This window comes from Balaenoptera musculus, chromosome 3 (assembly GCF_009873245.2).
Source record: "Balaenoptera musculus isolate JJ_BM4_2016_0621 chromosome 3, mBalMus1.pri.v3, whole genome shotgun sequence".
Taxonomy (NCBI): Eukaryota; Metazoa; Chordata; class Mammalia; order Artiodactyla; family Balaenopteridae; genus Balaenoptera; species Balaenoptera musculus.
Genome location: NC_045787.1, coordinates 124,547,970 through 124,564,141, shown reverse-complemented (window position 1 = coordinate 124,564,141; position 16,172 = coordinate 124,547,970). Strand labels below are relative to the sequence as shown.

The 16,172-nt window shown below is 49.8% G+C and overlaps 1 protein-coding gene and 1 long non-coding RNA gene across 8 annotated transcripts in view; one reads left to right on the top strand and one right to left on the bottom strand.

Annotated features, from left to right (window-relative positions):
- Positions 1–1,630, top strand: part of LOC118893360 — a 130,464-nt gene extending 128,834 nt beyond the window's left edge. The window contains exon 11 of the long non-coding RNA XR_005019459.1: positions 63–1,630. This is a non-coding gene — a long non-coding RNA (uncharacterized LOC118893360). The remainder of the gene's footprint in view (positions 1–62) is intronic.
- The window catches only part of ABLIM3 (actin binding LIM protein family member 3), a 146,738-nt gene that overhangs the window by 23,422 nt on the left and 107,144 nt on the right, over positions 1–16,172 (bottom strand). The window contains exons 11-17 of one of the 7 annotated variants that reach the window (XM_036848833.1): positions 10,730–10,885; positions 9,050–9,079; positions 8,423–8,552; positions 7,645–7,743; positions 6,267–6,314; positions 3,830–3,964; positions 2,152–2,216 (exon numbers count right to left, since the gene is read on the bottom strand). In XM_036848833.1, the coding sequence (XP_036704728.1) occupies positions 2,152–2,216; positions 3,830–3,964; positions 6,267–6,314; positions 7,645–7,743; positions 8,423–8,552; positions 9,050–9,079; positions 10,730–10,885 (663 nt within the window). The remainder of the gene's footprint in view (positions 1–2,151; positions 2,217–3,829; positions 3,965–6,266; positions 6,315–7,644; positions 7,744–8,422; positions 8,553–9,049; positions 9,080–10,729; positions 10,886–16,172) is intronic. The other 6 variants (XM_036848835.1, XM_036848834.1, XM_036848836.1 and 3 more) reach the window with 6 other exon arrangements.

Genomic DNA, 16,172 nt, shown 5'->3' with positions numbered 1-16,172 from the left:
TTGATATTTTTGACAAAACTTCCCAAATAACAAATTCTAACTGAAGTTCTTTTGACTTCCAGCTAACTCTGGGATGCTTCAAAGAAACCCTGCGACATCTCAGAAAGAAATGTTAGACTAATTAGGCTTACTTGAGAAGCACTGTCAAGTGATTGGAGATAAACCTTCTTAGGTTATAGTGTATGGGTAAATGTCATTAATATAGATATTCCAAAATTTATATGGAATTACTAAAAATCTGGTATGGCCTGGTTTAAGGTTATCAGTCATAATTCTAGGTGTTATCTTAGGATGTTGTATGTCACAGAAATATCCAAGTTTCTTGTCAGTTACATTATAATCAATCAGATCTTTAACCATGCCATTTTAAGTCCTGTTGTTTATACACAATCATTGTTTTACTCTGATGCTTTTATATATGAAGATCTTAGTGAAGATTCATAAAAAGGACTTTTGATAAATACAAGTTTCTGGTAACTTTTAGATCTTACTCCTGAACTGGGTAAGAAATTAAAAAACACTAATGGAAAACCTGACAACTTCATCTAGATGAACAGGAATTAATTACATGGACTGAATGAATTGATGAATATGACTTATAATTTTATGACTTTTTTCTGAAATATACTGGTTTTTAATCTCTGTTTTCCAGAAAACCTTTCCTCTTACGCTAACTATGACCTTCCACAAGTTGATAAAGTATACCTTTGTAAACGAAGACAAAACATTTATCTTTTTCTCTCTACCTGATCCCTCCAGAATTTGGCTTCTCTAGCTGGCTCCCCTGTGGACTTGATGGCTTATTTTGACCAGATTACAACTAGTTATACTAATCACTGTTTTAGTTTGTTCTCTCTTGGCATTTTCAAATTATTTATGCCTTGTGCCTCTCTCTGCTGCACTATCAGTTTATTAATGTTACTAGCTGTATTACTTATATCCTGTCTGTTTTATGAGATTATTATCTCTTACATTACCAAAGTGTAACCAAGCCTCCAGCAAAATTAATGATGTCTCGAGTTAGTTGATCATATACATAACTCTACATAGAATAATTGTAATAGTGCAATTCTAGATCTGGGAAGAAGCAACAAGGGAAAACATTTCCTGGATCACAACAGACTAATAAGACAGGTGATCCAGAGAATTTTAGATTATCAACAGGGTCTAATCCAAAACAAATCAGCACATTGAGTGGCCTGTCAGCAGAATCTTCGCCTGATCAAGGGATGAGCCTTCCTAGCCCTGAGGGACAAAATTGGTCATGAAATGCCTCCCAAACATTGGTTGAATTTATGGCCAAGAGGAAGCACTGTGAGCAAAGAATGTCACCTGCCGTATCAGTAAACAAGCCACCAAGCCATCAACCTCTGCAGCCACCACCAATGGTGCAGCCTGAGGGGATTCAGGATGGAGAAAAACAGGATACTGGCCCTAGATAGTTAAGGTGCATATTAAAGGAATGATTTCAATGAGCCAAGGGCCTTGCATCTTCCCATACATAGAAAAGCACTAAATTCATTAACTGTAGATGTCTGTTTTTTCATTAATTAGCAGCAATCTTGTGATGTTCGACTTCCTGATTTTATTTTTGCAAAAACTCCTACATATTCCTGGCTCCTCCCTTACCTCTTTGGAACACTCTCTCAGACCTATCTGAGAGGCTGTCTCCTGGGCTTAGGTCCTCGGTATGTCTGCTGAATAAAACATAATTCTCAACTTTTAGGTTGTGCGGGTTTTTGTTTTTTTTTTTCAGTCGACAGTTTCTATGGTAGTTCTATGTGGTAACTTTCTGAGGGACCACAAACTCTTTCTCAGCAGCTGCACCACCTTCCATCCCCACCAGTGATGCACAAGTCACTGGCATCCACTGACCACAACATGAGAAGAACCTGCGTGAGCATGACGCCAATGCAGAGGCAATCCAGCATAAGAGCAGAGAGAGTGAATTTCCCTATGGCAGTTTGTTTAGCAGCTGGATCAAGTTGTACCTGCAGCTAATCCTACCAGTTGACTTTTCAGTTATGCCAAGTTTTGCATTTCTCTTTTCTATCATGAGTGAGTTTGAATTTGGTTTCTGTCCCTCACAAATGAAAAAATCCTCAGTAACATACCATCTAAGCATCTCATTCAGTGGTGTGGCCTGCTTACCTTGTGCATGCTGCGGTCAAAATCGTCCTCCTCTCCTCCAGACGAGAACCTTCTGGCTCGGGGCACTGCCAAAAGACAGCTAGGATCAGCTCCCGCCCATGCTCCCCACTCAGCCTGCTCAGGCGAGAGGGCATGGGGGGCAGTACAGCCTTGACAGGTGGGGGTTTCCTCTTGGCTCCACCACTTTCTAGCTGAGTGACCCCGTACAAGTGCACTTTGGTGAACTGCCTCCACCATGGGCCTCCCTATACTGAGATGGCCAGCATCCCTTCCCATTCTTGGGCTGGAAAGTGCAGGTGAAGCTGACTGCCCAGACAGATCTAATAAACCTCAGCGTTGGGACTTTTCCTGCCGCTGGTAGGAGAAAAAGCCCTCTTTCTGCCAAGGATGGGAGGTAAGCCCGGACCTGCCAGAACTCGTCTTCCCATGATAAGGGCAGAATCAGCCTGAGACTGGAGCCACCCGACCCACAGGACAGGTCAAGTCCTGATGATGTTCATCTACCTCTAGATCCAGCTATGCCTCAAAAACTTTCGGTCACATGACCCAGAGAATCCCTGTTTTGGCTTAAGCCTTTTGGAGGTGGTTTTTCTTTTTTGTTGTTTCTGTGTGTGTGTGTGTGTGTGTGTGTGTGTGTGTGTGTGTGTGTGTGTGTGTGATTGAAATAGTCTCATCTAAGATTCCCCCTCTCCCCCCCATGCCTGTTGGGTCTGGTCCCTCTTGCCTGTGCAGCCTCTGAACACTATCTCCCATGGGCACCGATCACGTCCACTGTGGGTTATAGTTGTGCTTGTGTCTTATCCCCTTTCTAAGTGGAGAATTCTTTGAGGGTGGCACAGGGTCATCTCTGAGCTCCCATGAAGCTTTGTTCAAAATGGACATTCATTACTAAAGGTATGTGTTGAATCAAAGTGGCACTTACTGACAACTCCTCCCCATACTTAAAAGAAACAGCTTGGGATGTCTGATTAGGTGGGATGGCACCTTGAGGACCATTAGGACCCCTTGCCAGGGTGCCTGTGAGAGACTTCCCATCTCCCAACATCCCCTCTTTTCCGTTCTCCAAACCATTTTCCACCTACAGCCAAAGTGGTCTCTTAAAAACAAATTGATCATGTCACCACTTTTAACAACTTCCTCCTATTTTGGATAAAGACCAAAATCCTGACCTCAACCCACAAGGCCCTGTGGGATCTGGCCTCTCATCCCCCACCCCCTCCCCTCCCTCTCTGAGCTCAAGGTTGAGCTGACAGCCAATCCTTTGCTCCAGTGGAGCCTACCCTCCCATCTTGGGTCTTTGCAGGTGCATTTCTACACTCTGCTGGCTTACCTGCTCCTCACCCTTCCTGTGGTAGCTGAGGCTCTGCATCTGAGCAGCTTCTGTCATCTTCCAGACTGGACAGCATGCCCCTACCATCAGCTCTTCTACCTCCTGTACCTCACCTGCTGTCCATCACCTCCCTCTCCAGTTGGGGCCGATGTCTCATACACAAGGGCAAGGACCTGATCTAGTTTGCTTCCTCGTATCTCCCTAGGGCCCATGGCTGCCCTTAGTACCTGTTTGCTGAATGAATAAATGAACTATCGTGTGAAGGAGTGGGCAACTGTCTGTGCTGGCCCTGTGTCCCTGGCGTAGGTGACGGGGCTCTGGTCCTGGCTCCCCTGTGAGGGGTGATACCTTTGGGGGACCCGTGGTAGGTCCAGTACTCAGACTCCGCAGCATAGTAGGGGTCTGGCGAGTAGGCTGGGCTGTACTTGGAGGCCTGGCTGATGTCTTCACTTGTTTTGCTCTTGGTTGCTGTCGACAAATCACCTGCAAAGGACCCAAAGAGAGAGCTTCAGGGAGGCAGAATGTCCTAGAAGAGTGTCCTGGACACACTCTCCCTTGTCTCAGCCAGGCTCCAGCCCTGGGGAGTGAGGCCACGTCCAGGCCAGGGTCTGGGACACGGAGCATCAGAGCTGGAAAAGCACTGAGGCCAAGCCTCTCATTTTACAGTTGGGAATCTGAACACCTGAGAGGGGAAGGGTCTTGCTCAGACCACACAGCAAGTTAGACCAGAACTGGATCAGACCCCAGCTCAGGGCTCCTCCTACCAATTCCACAGACTCTCCTAAGTGAACACTAAGGCCGTGGCTCCTTTAAGTAAGATTAGACAGGTCCCAGGTGAGTCCTTGCCCTTTACTACGTTCCTCACCCTCTAGAAGCCAGCCTTGTTGTGGATTGGAGCCACGTCTTGGGTGGGATCGCCAAGCAGGGCCTGCTGCACGTTGAGTCAGGTCACCTTTCTCCTCATAGTGAAATGACAAATCCTGCCTGGGGGAGACTAGACGGCCTGAGGGAAGGAGCACTGGCCAGGGAGTCAGCAACGCTGGGTTCTGGTTCCAGTTCTGCCACTTAATTCAGCTGTAGCACTGGGCAAATCGTGCCCCTCTCCGCCTCAGTTTCCTTGTCTGTATCAGAACTGGTCTGCCGGCTGAGGCATCATCCAGCTCTAAGCTTCCCCCTGAAGTCCACAACATGGGGGTGACCATCAAACCCACTGTAGGCACAAAACCTTCCAGGGCAATGACTCTCATACCCAAGACTGGTGAGACGCTGAAAAGGGCAGAGAGAGGGCTGGGGAAAGGAGATGGGGCCCCTGATCATTCCTCAGGAGGAAGAAGCTATAGGGACAAGCCCTAGGCTCCGTGGAGCCAGAGCAGCAGAGGGTCCTGGGATGGCTCTCAGCCAGCCAGTAGCACTTGCTCCCAAAGCTTGCAAATCCTCTTTGATGTGGGTCCTGTGCAGCCCCTCCCACTCCAGTCGTTCTCATTCAGCCCTTTCATCCACCCTCATCTGCACAATCCACCTCCAGCCCAGACTCCTCCTGAGCCTGCTTTGGTGCTGCCCCTCAGGCCCACCTAGAAAATCCCACACAGTCCTGAGGGGCTTGGGACCTGGGGGCCTTTTCTGGATATAAAGTTAAACTACCTTTGTCAGGGTTGGTGCCTTTCTGTGGCCACTGGGGGTACATGGCGTGTCCTCCACAGCCACATGTAGATGTGCACTGCTCAGGACTCACCTGGACCCCAGCCCAGTCCGCTCTGAAGTCGAGGATGTTTGTCTAAACTGTCAGATCGTCGTAAGCACCCAGAGCCACTATTTATACTTGTACCACCTCCTCCACCAGCTCTGTGAGTTTAGATCCCAGTACAGGGCTGCTTCTGCCTGTCTCCATGCTCATCCAATTCTGTGTTCCCCCTGTGATCCCATAGGTACCTAAGGGTGATACAGGGTGGCAGCTGTGCCTCTGCATCCTCAGAGGAAGGGGTGTGCTCATTCAACTGAGTGCTTTTGCAAGAACGAACAGGTCTCAGTGGTGGTTCCCATAGGGAGCACAGGTAGGAATCGTGAATGGAACTGGTTACAGGGCAGATTCGTAGGGCAAACTCTTAGTATTTCTAATTAAGGAGGTCTAGGGCAGGGGAGGGGGCCAAGGTATCTGTTTCTTAAATAAATCTCTTGGGTGCAGTTGGCCCACAGACAGTTCTGTAAGAAACACTATATGGATGAATGAATGAAGGCACCCTCAGCTCCTTTCTCATCCGTATCCCCTCTCCAGGCCTCCATCTACTCTCAGGACATGGTGACTGAGAACAGTTTAGAGCAGTGGTTCCCAAGCTGGGCTGGGCATTAGAATCACCTGGAGAAACTGTAACAAATACAAAATTTGGATTCATTAAGTCTGGGGTGGGCCCAGGAATCTGTATGCATTCCACACGATTCTAACGAACGTCCAAGTGTGAGTACCAGCGCCTTGGAGTGTCACTCTCCCAGGGCTACATGCATTTGACAAGGGTTTCTCGGACCATGGGCTTTAGGACAGCAGATAGCAGGGCAAGGGGGGTAGTGAGATGGTGGGAAAGGATGTAGGGGATACAAGGCCTTCCTTGCCGTTTTGAAATGACACCAACCCCCTCCCCAAGGCCACCTTGAGTGACTGGGGGGCAGCCGACAAGAAGGACCAAGTTGCAGCCTTGTATGTGTCCCTCTGGTGGCCCTACAGAGCCATCTGCACAGATGATTAACTGCCCCTCCCCTTGCCTGGCCAAGCCCTCTCTGCCCCCGACCATACCATGCCGTTTGTAGATCGGGGGTTTCCGGTAGATGTTACTTTCTCCAGCTGCCAGTCAGACCGGGAAGGGACAGTGGGGAGGAGAGAGAAAGACAGGAGAAAAGGAGACGGCCAGTTGGTCAGTGGGTCCCAGAAGAGAGAGGTGGTTAGCAAGTTCTCCCAAGGCTCCCCCATCTTTCCCCCAGTGGACTTCCTCTTCCAGAGGTGAGCTTCCAACCTCATCCCATCAGGTTCCAAGAAAGGTGAGGGGAAAGGAATGGATGGATTCAAATGGGGCTGAGGCAGGGGCTTGGGGCTTGGATGGTGGGCATGCAGGCATAAGGCGGGCGCGTGCTCAGCAAGACCCCATGCGGGAAGGTGCCCACCCAGCAGCCATGCCTCATTCCACGTGGGCGTCCCCAGAACCCCGCAGCCACAGTTCAGCACTCTCACCCCCTCCTCCCCAGTAGGCTGGATGGGACCTTTCTGGGGCAACTGAGAAAGGTGTAGATGAAACGGCAAGACCAACTCTTGGGGAAAAGTGAGTGGGGAGTGAAAACCTGAGCTAAGAGTTGGGAGACTGGGGTCTAGGCTCGGCTCTGCTGTAGCTCAGGGTGAGACTTTGTCCCAGGTCACCCAGCCCCTGCCTTCCTCTTACCTCCCATCACTTTCCCTCATGCTCACCACCTCCAGCCATGCTGGCCAGCTGCAGGCTCAGTGTTTCAGGGCCTTTGGACTTGCTGTTCCCTCTGCCCAGGATGTTTTTCCCTGGGGTCTCTTTTGGCTTCAATGTCACCTCCTCCAAGAAGCCCTCCCTGACCACCTCACAGCCCAGCCTCCCCCACGCCGTCACTCTATCGCAGTGCCCTGTTTTATTATGTTTAGCACCTATATCTCCTGAAATTATCCTTTTACTTATTTGTTTACTCATTTATTAGCTCTCTCCCCACATTAGAACTTAAACACCCTGAAGGATCTGGGCTGGTTTGAGCACAGTTGCACTTTCAGGACCCAGAACAGTGCCTGGCTGTCCAGAAGGAACAACACAGGCTCAAGGAAGCTAAGTAGCTGGTCTGAGGTCACAAGCTTATAAGCAGCAGAATCAAGGATTCAATCCCAAAAGCCCATGACCTTCAGCACAGTTACTGCCATGTCCCATCACAGCCCTTGGACATTCGAGGCACTTCCCTGGGCTGCTTCCTGGTGGTCCTAATCAAGGCTGGTTCTGTCTAGGGAGTGGGCTATGGCCAGTGGGCGTGTTGGAGCTGGAGGCCAGTTAGTGCGGGTGACTGGTTGGGGAGAGTCCCCAGCACCCAGTTTCTCCTCGGTGCCGGTGCAGGGCGCCCGGCGACACCACAGAGCATGCACCCATGCCAGGAATTCCGGGCTGGCAGCCTACCTGGGATGTGAAAGTGCTTGGGAGCCTGGTAAGAGGTCGGAGTGGAGGACCTCACATCTAACTGGCTATGGTATGGAGAGCTCCGGCCACTCTCGGGCCCTGGAGCACGCAGGCAGTGGTCCCCAGAGAGAGCAGAGGCACAGAAAAAACAGGCATTAATGCAGTGGCGGTGGTTACGGCAGCAGTGAGGCGATGACAGCAGGGATGGGGGCTGTGCTCTCATGCACCGGGTCTGCAGAAACAGGCTTGACCCTGTTGTCTTGCTTCACCCCAAAGTCAGATTTTGTGGGTTGTAAGAGTCAACAGCACTGAGCTTCAGGAAGGCATCTTTGCTCCTCTTAGCTCCCCACCTGGGCCCCTCCCTTAATTGCTCTGCCTGCTTCATCCCTAACCTCAGGGTGGCCCTCAGGTGAAGGCCAGGACACTGCCCCATTTCTGATCCTCTGGTTCTGCCCTCTGGATGGGACAGGACAAAGGATGAGGATGGAGACGTTTTCTTCCAGCCAGGACGGCTGGGATTCCTGCCACTCCCCTCCCCGCAGCAGCACGCCACCCATCTTCCTGCTGCATCTCAGTACCATGAACCCCTCTTCTTCCCCTGCCAGTGGCATCTGCAGGGACTCAGTGAGGCCTGGGTGGCCACGAGCCTCCAGAGGACCACGTTGTAATGGAGAAAACCCAGGGAAGCCCCATGCTGTCTCAGCAGCTGGGGACATCTAGGCACTGTGTTGTCCCCCCTGGCTCTTCCTGTCCCTTTGGGAGCTTCCCCCTTCCTTACCAGAGCGGTAATAGTGATGAGGTGAGCGGGAGAAGGTGGGGGACATGCCCTGCCGGCCGTAGGTGGGGGAGTCGATGTATCCCGGGCTGGAGGCCCGTCTCTGCCGGAGGTCCAGGTTCTCATAGATGTCCTGGGGGAGGAAGCAGGGCCGTGAGCAAGATCTGCCATTAGGGGGGCCTATAGCCCAAGGGTCCAGCAGTCAGGTGGGGAAGTGACATGGAATCTGGGATCCCAGGGGCTGAAGCACAGTTTTGCCCTTCTGAATGCAGAGACCCCCTCCCTGGGTTACATGCACAGCCCGAGGAAGGCTGCAGAGACTTTTCAGGGCCGTCACCCATCACTCACATGCCCTTGAATGGAACCCGTGGGTCAGGACCCTGGATTCTGGCCAAGGATCACAGAAGCATCAGGGAGGCCATCTCTGGGTAGAAAGGTTCGCTCCCAGCCATCTCTACCCTTTAAGCCACTGCCACTTCCTCCAGGTCATGCTCCTAAGTCTCCCTGTCTCTGCTTGCATTGGGGGAGCACCTTCAGGGGCTTCACGGGGTGGGGGGGAAATTGGGGGTCTGCTTGGTCAGCATAAAGGACACAATTATAGAAAAGGTCTCCTGGAACCAGTTTAATTACCTGGGAGTAGGGAGATAAGGTCCCCAGTGACTTGGAAGCGAAGTTTGAAGGCAGCCATGGAAGGAGTGAAAGGAGAGAGGAGGGCAAGAGGGAGGGACAGAGAGTGGTTACAGGGAGCAGAGAGAAGCCTGCAGCTGCCCCTTGTCCCCCACCCCAGAGAACAGCCTCAGCTTCCCAGAATATCCGCAGTGCTCGCGGGTGGGAGGAAACCTTGAGACTATGCTCTTTTTACAAATGGAAAAAACCACGCCCCAGAGAAGGGATGAGATGGCTCGGGGCCCCTCAGGGAAGAAGCGTGTAACTGTGCTGAAGGTCATGGGCTTTTGGGATTGAATCCTTGATTCTGCTGCTTATAAGCTTGTGACCTCAGACCAGCTACTTCACCTGGGCCTGGGCTTCCCCACCGCAAGCTCAGAGCCGGTTCATGGCCCTTCCCTGTGCCTCTACCAGCTCATGCCCTTCTGTGGCTCATACGGACAGGACCCAGGGCAGGGCTCCCAAATGCAGGGCCAAGCAAGGGCCAGGCTGATGCCATCAATGCAGGAGTTGGGCCGGTGGTGGGGGGCAAGCTGGGGATGGAGGGCACCGCCTGCAGAGGGGATGGCGCTCAGCCTCAGGGCACCCAGGCCAGGCTGGACCGTCCATCCCATGCTAACACAGCTTCTTAAGTTTCCAAGACAAGGCAGAAGCGCAGACTCTTATGTGAAATCTCCTAATGTTTAAATGTTGACAACTAATTTACATTTTAAAAAGACACTCTGTGAGTGAAACAAAACAAATCTGGGGGCTGGCTGTGGCCTGGCTGTGGCCTATGGGCCCCAGTTTGCCATCTCTGTCTTCAGGATAATCAGCTTCTACCAAACGCTTGGTCCCCTTTTCCTGGTCCATTTCAGAGGCCAGAACTTAGAGAATCTCAGCATTGGGCTCTTAAACCAAATGGAACCCCATTCTCCTTAGACAGGAAGGGGATAGTGGTGAAGTGCGGATGAGGCCGGGGCTCCTTCTGAAGCTCCAAATGATCTCAGCTCAGGGGGCCTGGGGTGGGGTGAGAAACTTCCTGGGATGTAAACTGCCAGGACCTCCAGGGTAACAGCCACCCTGCCTTCTCCAGGGAACACTTTCTCTTGTCCAGCAACTACTTAATTATTTCAAAAGCCTTCTGATGTGGACTTTTTATAAGAGTGCCTCTTGCTCTGAGCGCAGGGGCTTAAGGCCAGGTGCAACACCCAGAGAACCTACCTAACTGGGGATTATAAACCTAAATGGCCACTGAGCACAGCTGGCGATGAGAGCCGTAGGCAATGTATAAAATCTCTCCACTGTAAGAGAAACAACAGCTCAGGTGATAAGTGGTCACAGGTTCTTGGCTTTTATGTTGGGGTTCTCAGAGAGTAGTGGGGATCGGGGAGAACTGGGGAGCCCATGGCCTGCCTATAGAGGGAGCTGCTCCCCATCTCTAGGTGGTGGAAACACTGGTATAGTGTTGCCAGCTCTGATTTTTCAAGAGAAGCCAGATTTTGGATGAAATCACTTGATTTTTAAGTGTTGACTATAAATACCAGTTTAAAAGAGTCTGGGGCCAACACTATGGAGGCTGAAGTCTCTGTGATTCAGGGGCCTGGGGACCCTGAGGGCCCTCCTCTCCTCCAGTAGCCCCAGAGAGAGGGCGAGATGCCATACCTCTCCATAGCCACACCTCTCCAGCATCTCGTCGGACGTGTATCTGGAATGAGGCTCGTAGGAAATGAGGTCGGGGCGTTGTACCTCGTAGATGGACTTAACCTTGGGGAGAGCTGCCAGGTCTTTGTAATTAAGGATCTCATTATCCACTTTAGCCTGAGGAAGAGGGAAATGGACAGGAAAGAAGCAGAAAGATAAGTGGGAAAGGGGAGAGGAAACAAAAGCCAGGCACAGAGGGGGATGAGCTGCTCCAGTTAGGATGGAAGACTCGCAGAATGTGAGAATAAGACAGGTCATTCATTCCACCTGGGCTCACACTGACACCACACTGACAGAACATATGTGTGAGGTCCTGTGCTGTATAAGAATGATCTCCTCTAAATGTCAGGATGCCTCTGTGAAGTAAGTGTCAATATTATTCTTATTTTTTAGAACAAAAAATTTCAAAATTTGTATGGAAACACAAAAGACCCCAAATTATGAGACCCCAAAATATGCCAAAACAATTATGAGAAATAAAAATGGAGCTGGAGGAATCAGGCTCCCTGACTTCAGGCTATACTACAAAGCTACAGTCATCAAAACAGTATGGTACTGGCACAAAGACAGAAATATAGATCAACGGGACAGGAGAGAAATGCCAGAAATAAACCCACACACCTATGGTCAATTAATCTATTGACAAAGGAGGCAAGAATATACAATGGAGAAAAGACAGTCTCTTCAATGAGTGGTGCTGGGAAAACTGGACACCTACATGTAAAAGAATGAAATTCAAAAGAATCTAAATATACATTTCTCCAAAGAAGACATACAGGTGGCCAAAAAGCACATGAAAAGGTGCTCAACATCACTAATTATTAGAGAAATGTAAATCAAAACTATAATGAGGTATCACCTTATACCAGTCAGAATGGCCATCATCAAAAAGTCTACAAACAATAAATGCTGGAAAGGGTGTGGAGAAAAGGGAACCCTCCTACACTGTTGGTGGGAATGTAAATTGGTACAGCCACTATGGAGAACAGTATGGAGGTTCCTCAGAAAACTAAAAATAGAACTACCATATGATCCAGCAATCCTACTCCTGAGCATATATCTGCAGAAAACCATAATTCAAAAAGATACATGCACCCCAATGTTCATAGCAGCACTATTTACAATAGCCAAGACATGGAAGCAACCTAAATGTCCATCGACAGAGGAATGGATAAAGAAGACGTGGTACATATATACAATGGAATTATTACTCAGCCATGAAAAAGAGTGAAATAATGCTATTTGCAGCAACATGGATGGACCTGGAGATTGTCATGCTGGGTGAAGTAAGTCAGATAGGGAAAGATAAATATCATATGATATCACTTATATTTGTAATCTAGAAGGATGATACAGATGAATTTATTTGCAGAATAGAAACGGACTCACAGACTTCAAAAGCAGACTTATGGTTGCCAAGAGGGAAAGGTGGGAGTGGGGAGGAACAGACTGGGAGTTTGGGATTGACATATACACACTACTATACATGGAATGGATAGTCAACAGGGACCTGCTGTAGAGCACAGGGAACTCTACTCAATATTCTGTAATAACCTATATGGGAAAAGAATCTGAAAAAGGATGGATATATGTGTATGTATACCTAAGTCACTTTAGCTGACTTAGCTACAGTACACCTGTACACCTGAAGCTGACACAACATTGTAAATCAACTATACTCCAACATAAAATAAAAAGTAAATTAAAAAAATATGATTCCTATTTTCCAGATGAGGAGATTGAGGCTCAAAAGATTCTGCAACTTGTACCACTTAGCCTGTAGGGCTGAATCCAGCCTTCCAAACCCCACACAGTGAGGGCATCTTCCTTCACAGCATCCTTGAAGAAGATGATGAAGATTGTAAAGACAGAATTAATCATGGCAGTAAAACACTAGCTAACACTTGATGACCACTTATTATGAGCCAGACTCCATCCTAAGTCCTTTGTATGGTTTAACTCAGTTAATCCATACAACCACCAACTCTAATAGTACATACTAATATTATCCTCATTTTTGCACAAGGAAACAGGCACAGAGAAATCAGTGAACTCGCCCAAGGTCACAGCTAATAAGTAGCTGTACCAGAATTCAAACCCAGGCAGTCTAGCCTGGGAGCCTGCCCCCTCCACTGGCCTCTTCTGGCTTCCCAGGATGGCGAATTCACCGTCTTAACAACTGGCAGAAGGCTGCACTCAGAGAGCTGCTCCTCACATCGAACTGAAGCGAGCCTCTACCTACCACCTGCCTTGGCCTGAGTTCAACCCTCTAGAACCACAAGGACTTAGCTTCCCCCGCTCGGGACAGCCCCCGTCTCGTGGCTCCTGAAGCCACATCCTTTCCACGTCTGCATCCTCCAGCCATTCCCTCTGTTTCTGGTCACCCGGTTTCTGCTATGGTCAGTCAGGATCTGTCCCCCAAAACCACTGTGGCTTACAAGGTCCTGAGATGAGGTAGATTAAGAGAGAATCCATGGAGACTGTATTATCCTATAACGTTCTCCCAGTGTCTGGGGGGACAGGTAAGTCTCAGGGCCAAGATTGCCATAGAGAGAGCAACTTTGATAAAGACCTTGGGACTGCTGATGTTTTAAACACTTCCCAAGGCCCTTCAACTCCTTCATCCCCATCCCATCCCACTGCTGTCTGGGCACCGTGCTGTTCATTGTCCGCTCACCCGAGACCCACTGCCCACTCCTCCTGGCCCTGGTCTGAGCTCTGAGGTCCCACGGACTGTGTCACAGGCTCCCTGGCTTTCAGCTGTGTTTGGCTAATGAGGGGCAACTGCAGGCTGAGGCTGAGTGGAGAGAGGGGCTGTGTACATGTCTCCCTTGCACCCGCCCTGCCCGGCTGTGATGGACTTGGCTCCTGTCCCGGCTGCTCTGCCACAGCTGCAGCTCTGGCCAGCCCTTCCCTTTAGGCTTAGGGTGGTGACAGCCTCCTGCTGTTGCTGACTCTGGATGCCACACTAGGTCTTGTGGGTCCCCTGACCCTGCCCACAATTCTGTACACACTCCCTCCACACTTAAACCCTTTGAGGTGTGCCATCTCATTTCTGCTAGAGACTGCCCAGGCCAGACACCCACAACTGTACCAATTTGGCAGGGTGTGGGTAGAGGGAACCTTATTAGGAGAGCCCACTTGCTGAATTAACTGCTGCCTTTTATCCTGGGATGTTAGATTTTGACCTTGAGAGCTCGTGGCATCTTACAAACTTGTCAATATTTATCTGGGCACTTTACTCCAAACCTCAAAAATACTAAATTTATATTTCTTCCTATAGCTTCCTTGTTTACTGGGTTATAAATGAGCCTTAGGTCTGGAGGCACAGTGATGGAACAGAGGCATCCTAACATAAGTAGCCAGGAAGGAAGGAAGAGAACACATTGGGCTGGAGACGATTCTAGCAGTCAGGGGGGAGTGGAGCAAAGTTTGAAAGAACCTGCCCCCTCCAGGTTCACTGATCATTCTATTTTAATACCAAACCTCCATATTTATGAACACTGAACCAATACTGGATCTTTCTGCCTGTTACTAAATGTCCCAAAAGTGGTTGGATGGATTCTTCCCTGAATTTGGAAACCATGTGTGGAATGGTCTGACTTAAAACATGGCTCACATGACAAGGGCAGTCATTCCCCAGAGCAGCTGGAGGTGACAGCAGGAGAATACGGGAGGGGAGACACAGGCCAATGCTGGGATATGCCAGGGGTAACTGGTCTCAGTGGATAAGCCCCCATTTGAAGGGCACAATGGCAGGTGTCTCCAGCTGCTGCTGTCCATCTGTAGCGGGGCTGCTTCTCACAGGGGCAACTCTACGAGCTTCCTCCAGAATGCCAGGGTGAACGTCATCTGGGCCTAACTTACTTCACTAAATTTAAGGCGGCTCCCCAGAAGCACAGGGAGGCCAGCTAGCGGGTAGTGGCATTCTCTGCAGCTGTGTGTGTCTGAGCTCTCATATCCTGGTAACGCTCTTCTGGAGACATGCTCACTTTTGTCAGTAACCGTCTCACCCTGTAGGCCCTGAAACTAAGCTCATTAATCCTACTGTGGTCTGGCCCCATTCACAGCACCAGGGGAACTGTCATCTCTCTTGTTCTGGACTGGAATCTTCAATGAGGACAGCCTGTGATCAAAGTCTCTTATCTTTTGCGGGAGCCACATGGCCGTGCTGGCCCATATTGAAGTTGCAGTCAATGATAGCTCGTACGTCTTGTTTTCATTCGAACAGAGGAAGAAAGGAAAGGAAATAGTCTCATCGATGGGCATTATCCAGGGATCAAGGACGAAACTGAATGTGGATCTGGAGTGGAATAATGATGAAGCGATGGTGGGCAGGGCCTGCTCAGGGCTGGCTTGTTTGGGGACTGTCTCTAGAGCTTCTCATGAGGAGTGGCTTTCCTGCTCTGGACCACTTCCCTCATTTCTGGTCTTCATGGTCCTTTCACATGAGAAAGGCTGCAAGAGGTTTGCTGACTGCCAGGCCCCTCCCCAGCTCACTGCAGTCCTCCCCGGCTCTGCCGTCCTCACCTCCGTTACCTAACTTCTGTTTATCTCTCAGGCGTGGGCTTAACTGTTTCTTCCTCAGGACTCTTCTCCCAGCTGGTCCTAGACTGTCAGGTCCCTCTGTCCATCTGCAGCATCATCAGAGCACCCTGCATTTTTTCTTCCTAGCACTTATTAGAATGGCATCTGATGATCCATGGACTTAACGGGGTCAATGTCATGAGGACAGGCATCAGGTGGGTGCAGCTCACCAGAGCCCAGCACTTAGCCCAGAGGAGACATTCAGGATGCATTTGCTTAATGAATGAATGAATAAGTTACATATCCAAGGGACCTGTGAGGTCATCTGACTCAACTCTTGTCCGTTCTGCCACATGCCTGCAAATGAGGAGTGTCTCTGTGTTTGAATGCCTCTGGGGCTGGGAACTCAGACACATGCGCGTAGTTTGCTCCACCCCTGGACTTCTCACATGACTAGAAAGCTCTTCTTTATGTTTGCAAACCCTTTATAGTCATGTTTCCACCTTCATATGGCTTCTTCCTCCTGTCTGCCTCTTTATCACACGCTACCACCTCCACATCCACATCCCACCCAAGACCCACTCCAAACACCACTCTGACCCAAACTTCACTTTGCCCTGGTCTCAAGGACTCATGGGGAAGAGGCACATCATATTGGTTTCAGAGCTTCTACTGAACTGGGTGTTATCCCTGTAACTATTTACAAGGCTGTGGGTTCCGTGAGGGTCCGTGTCTTCCCTGTCCCCGACTGCATCCTCAGGACCTGGCACGGAGTCTAGCACATGACAGGCACACACTAGATATCGGCTGGATGGAAACCTGACTGCTGTCTTTGGCTGTCCTTAGAGACTCTTTAAATAACAGGCCTGGGGATGAG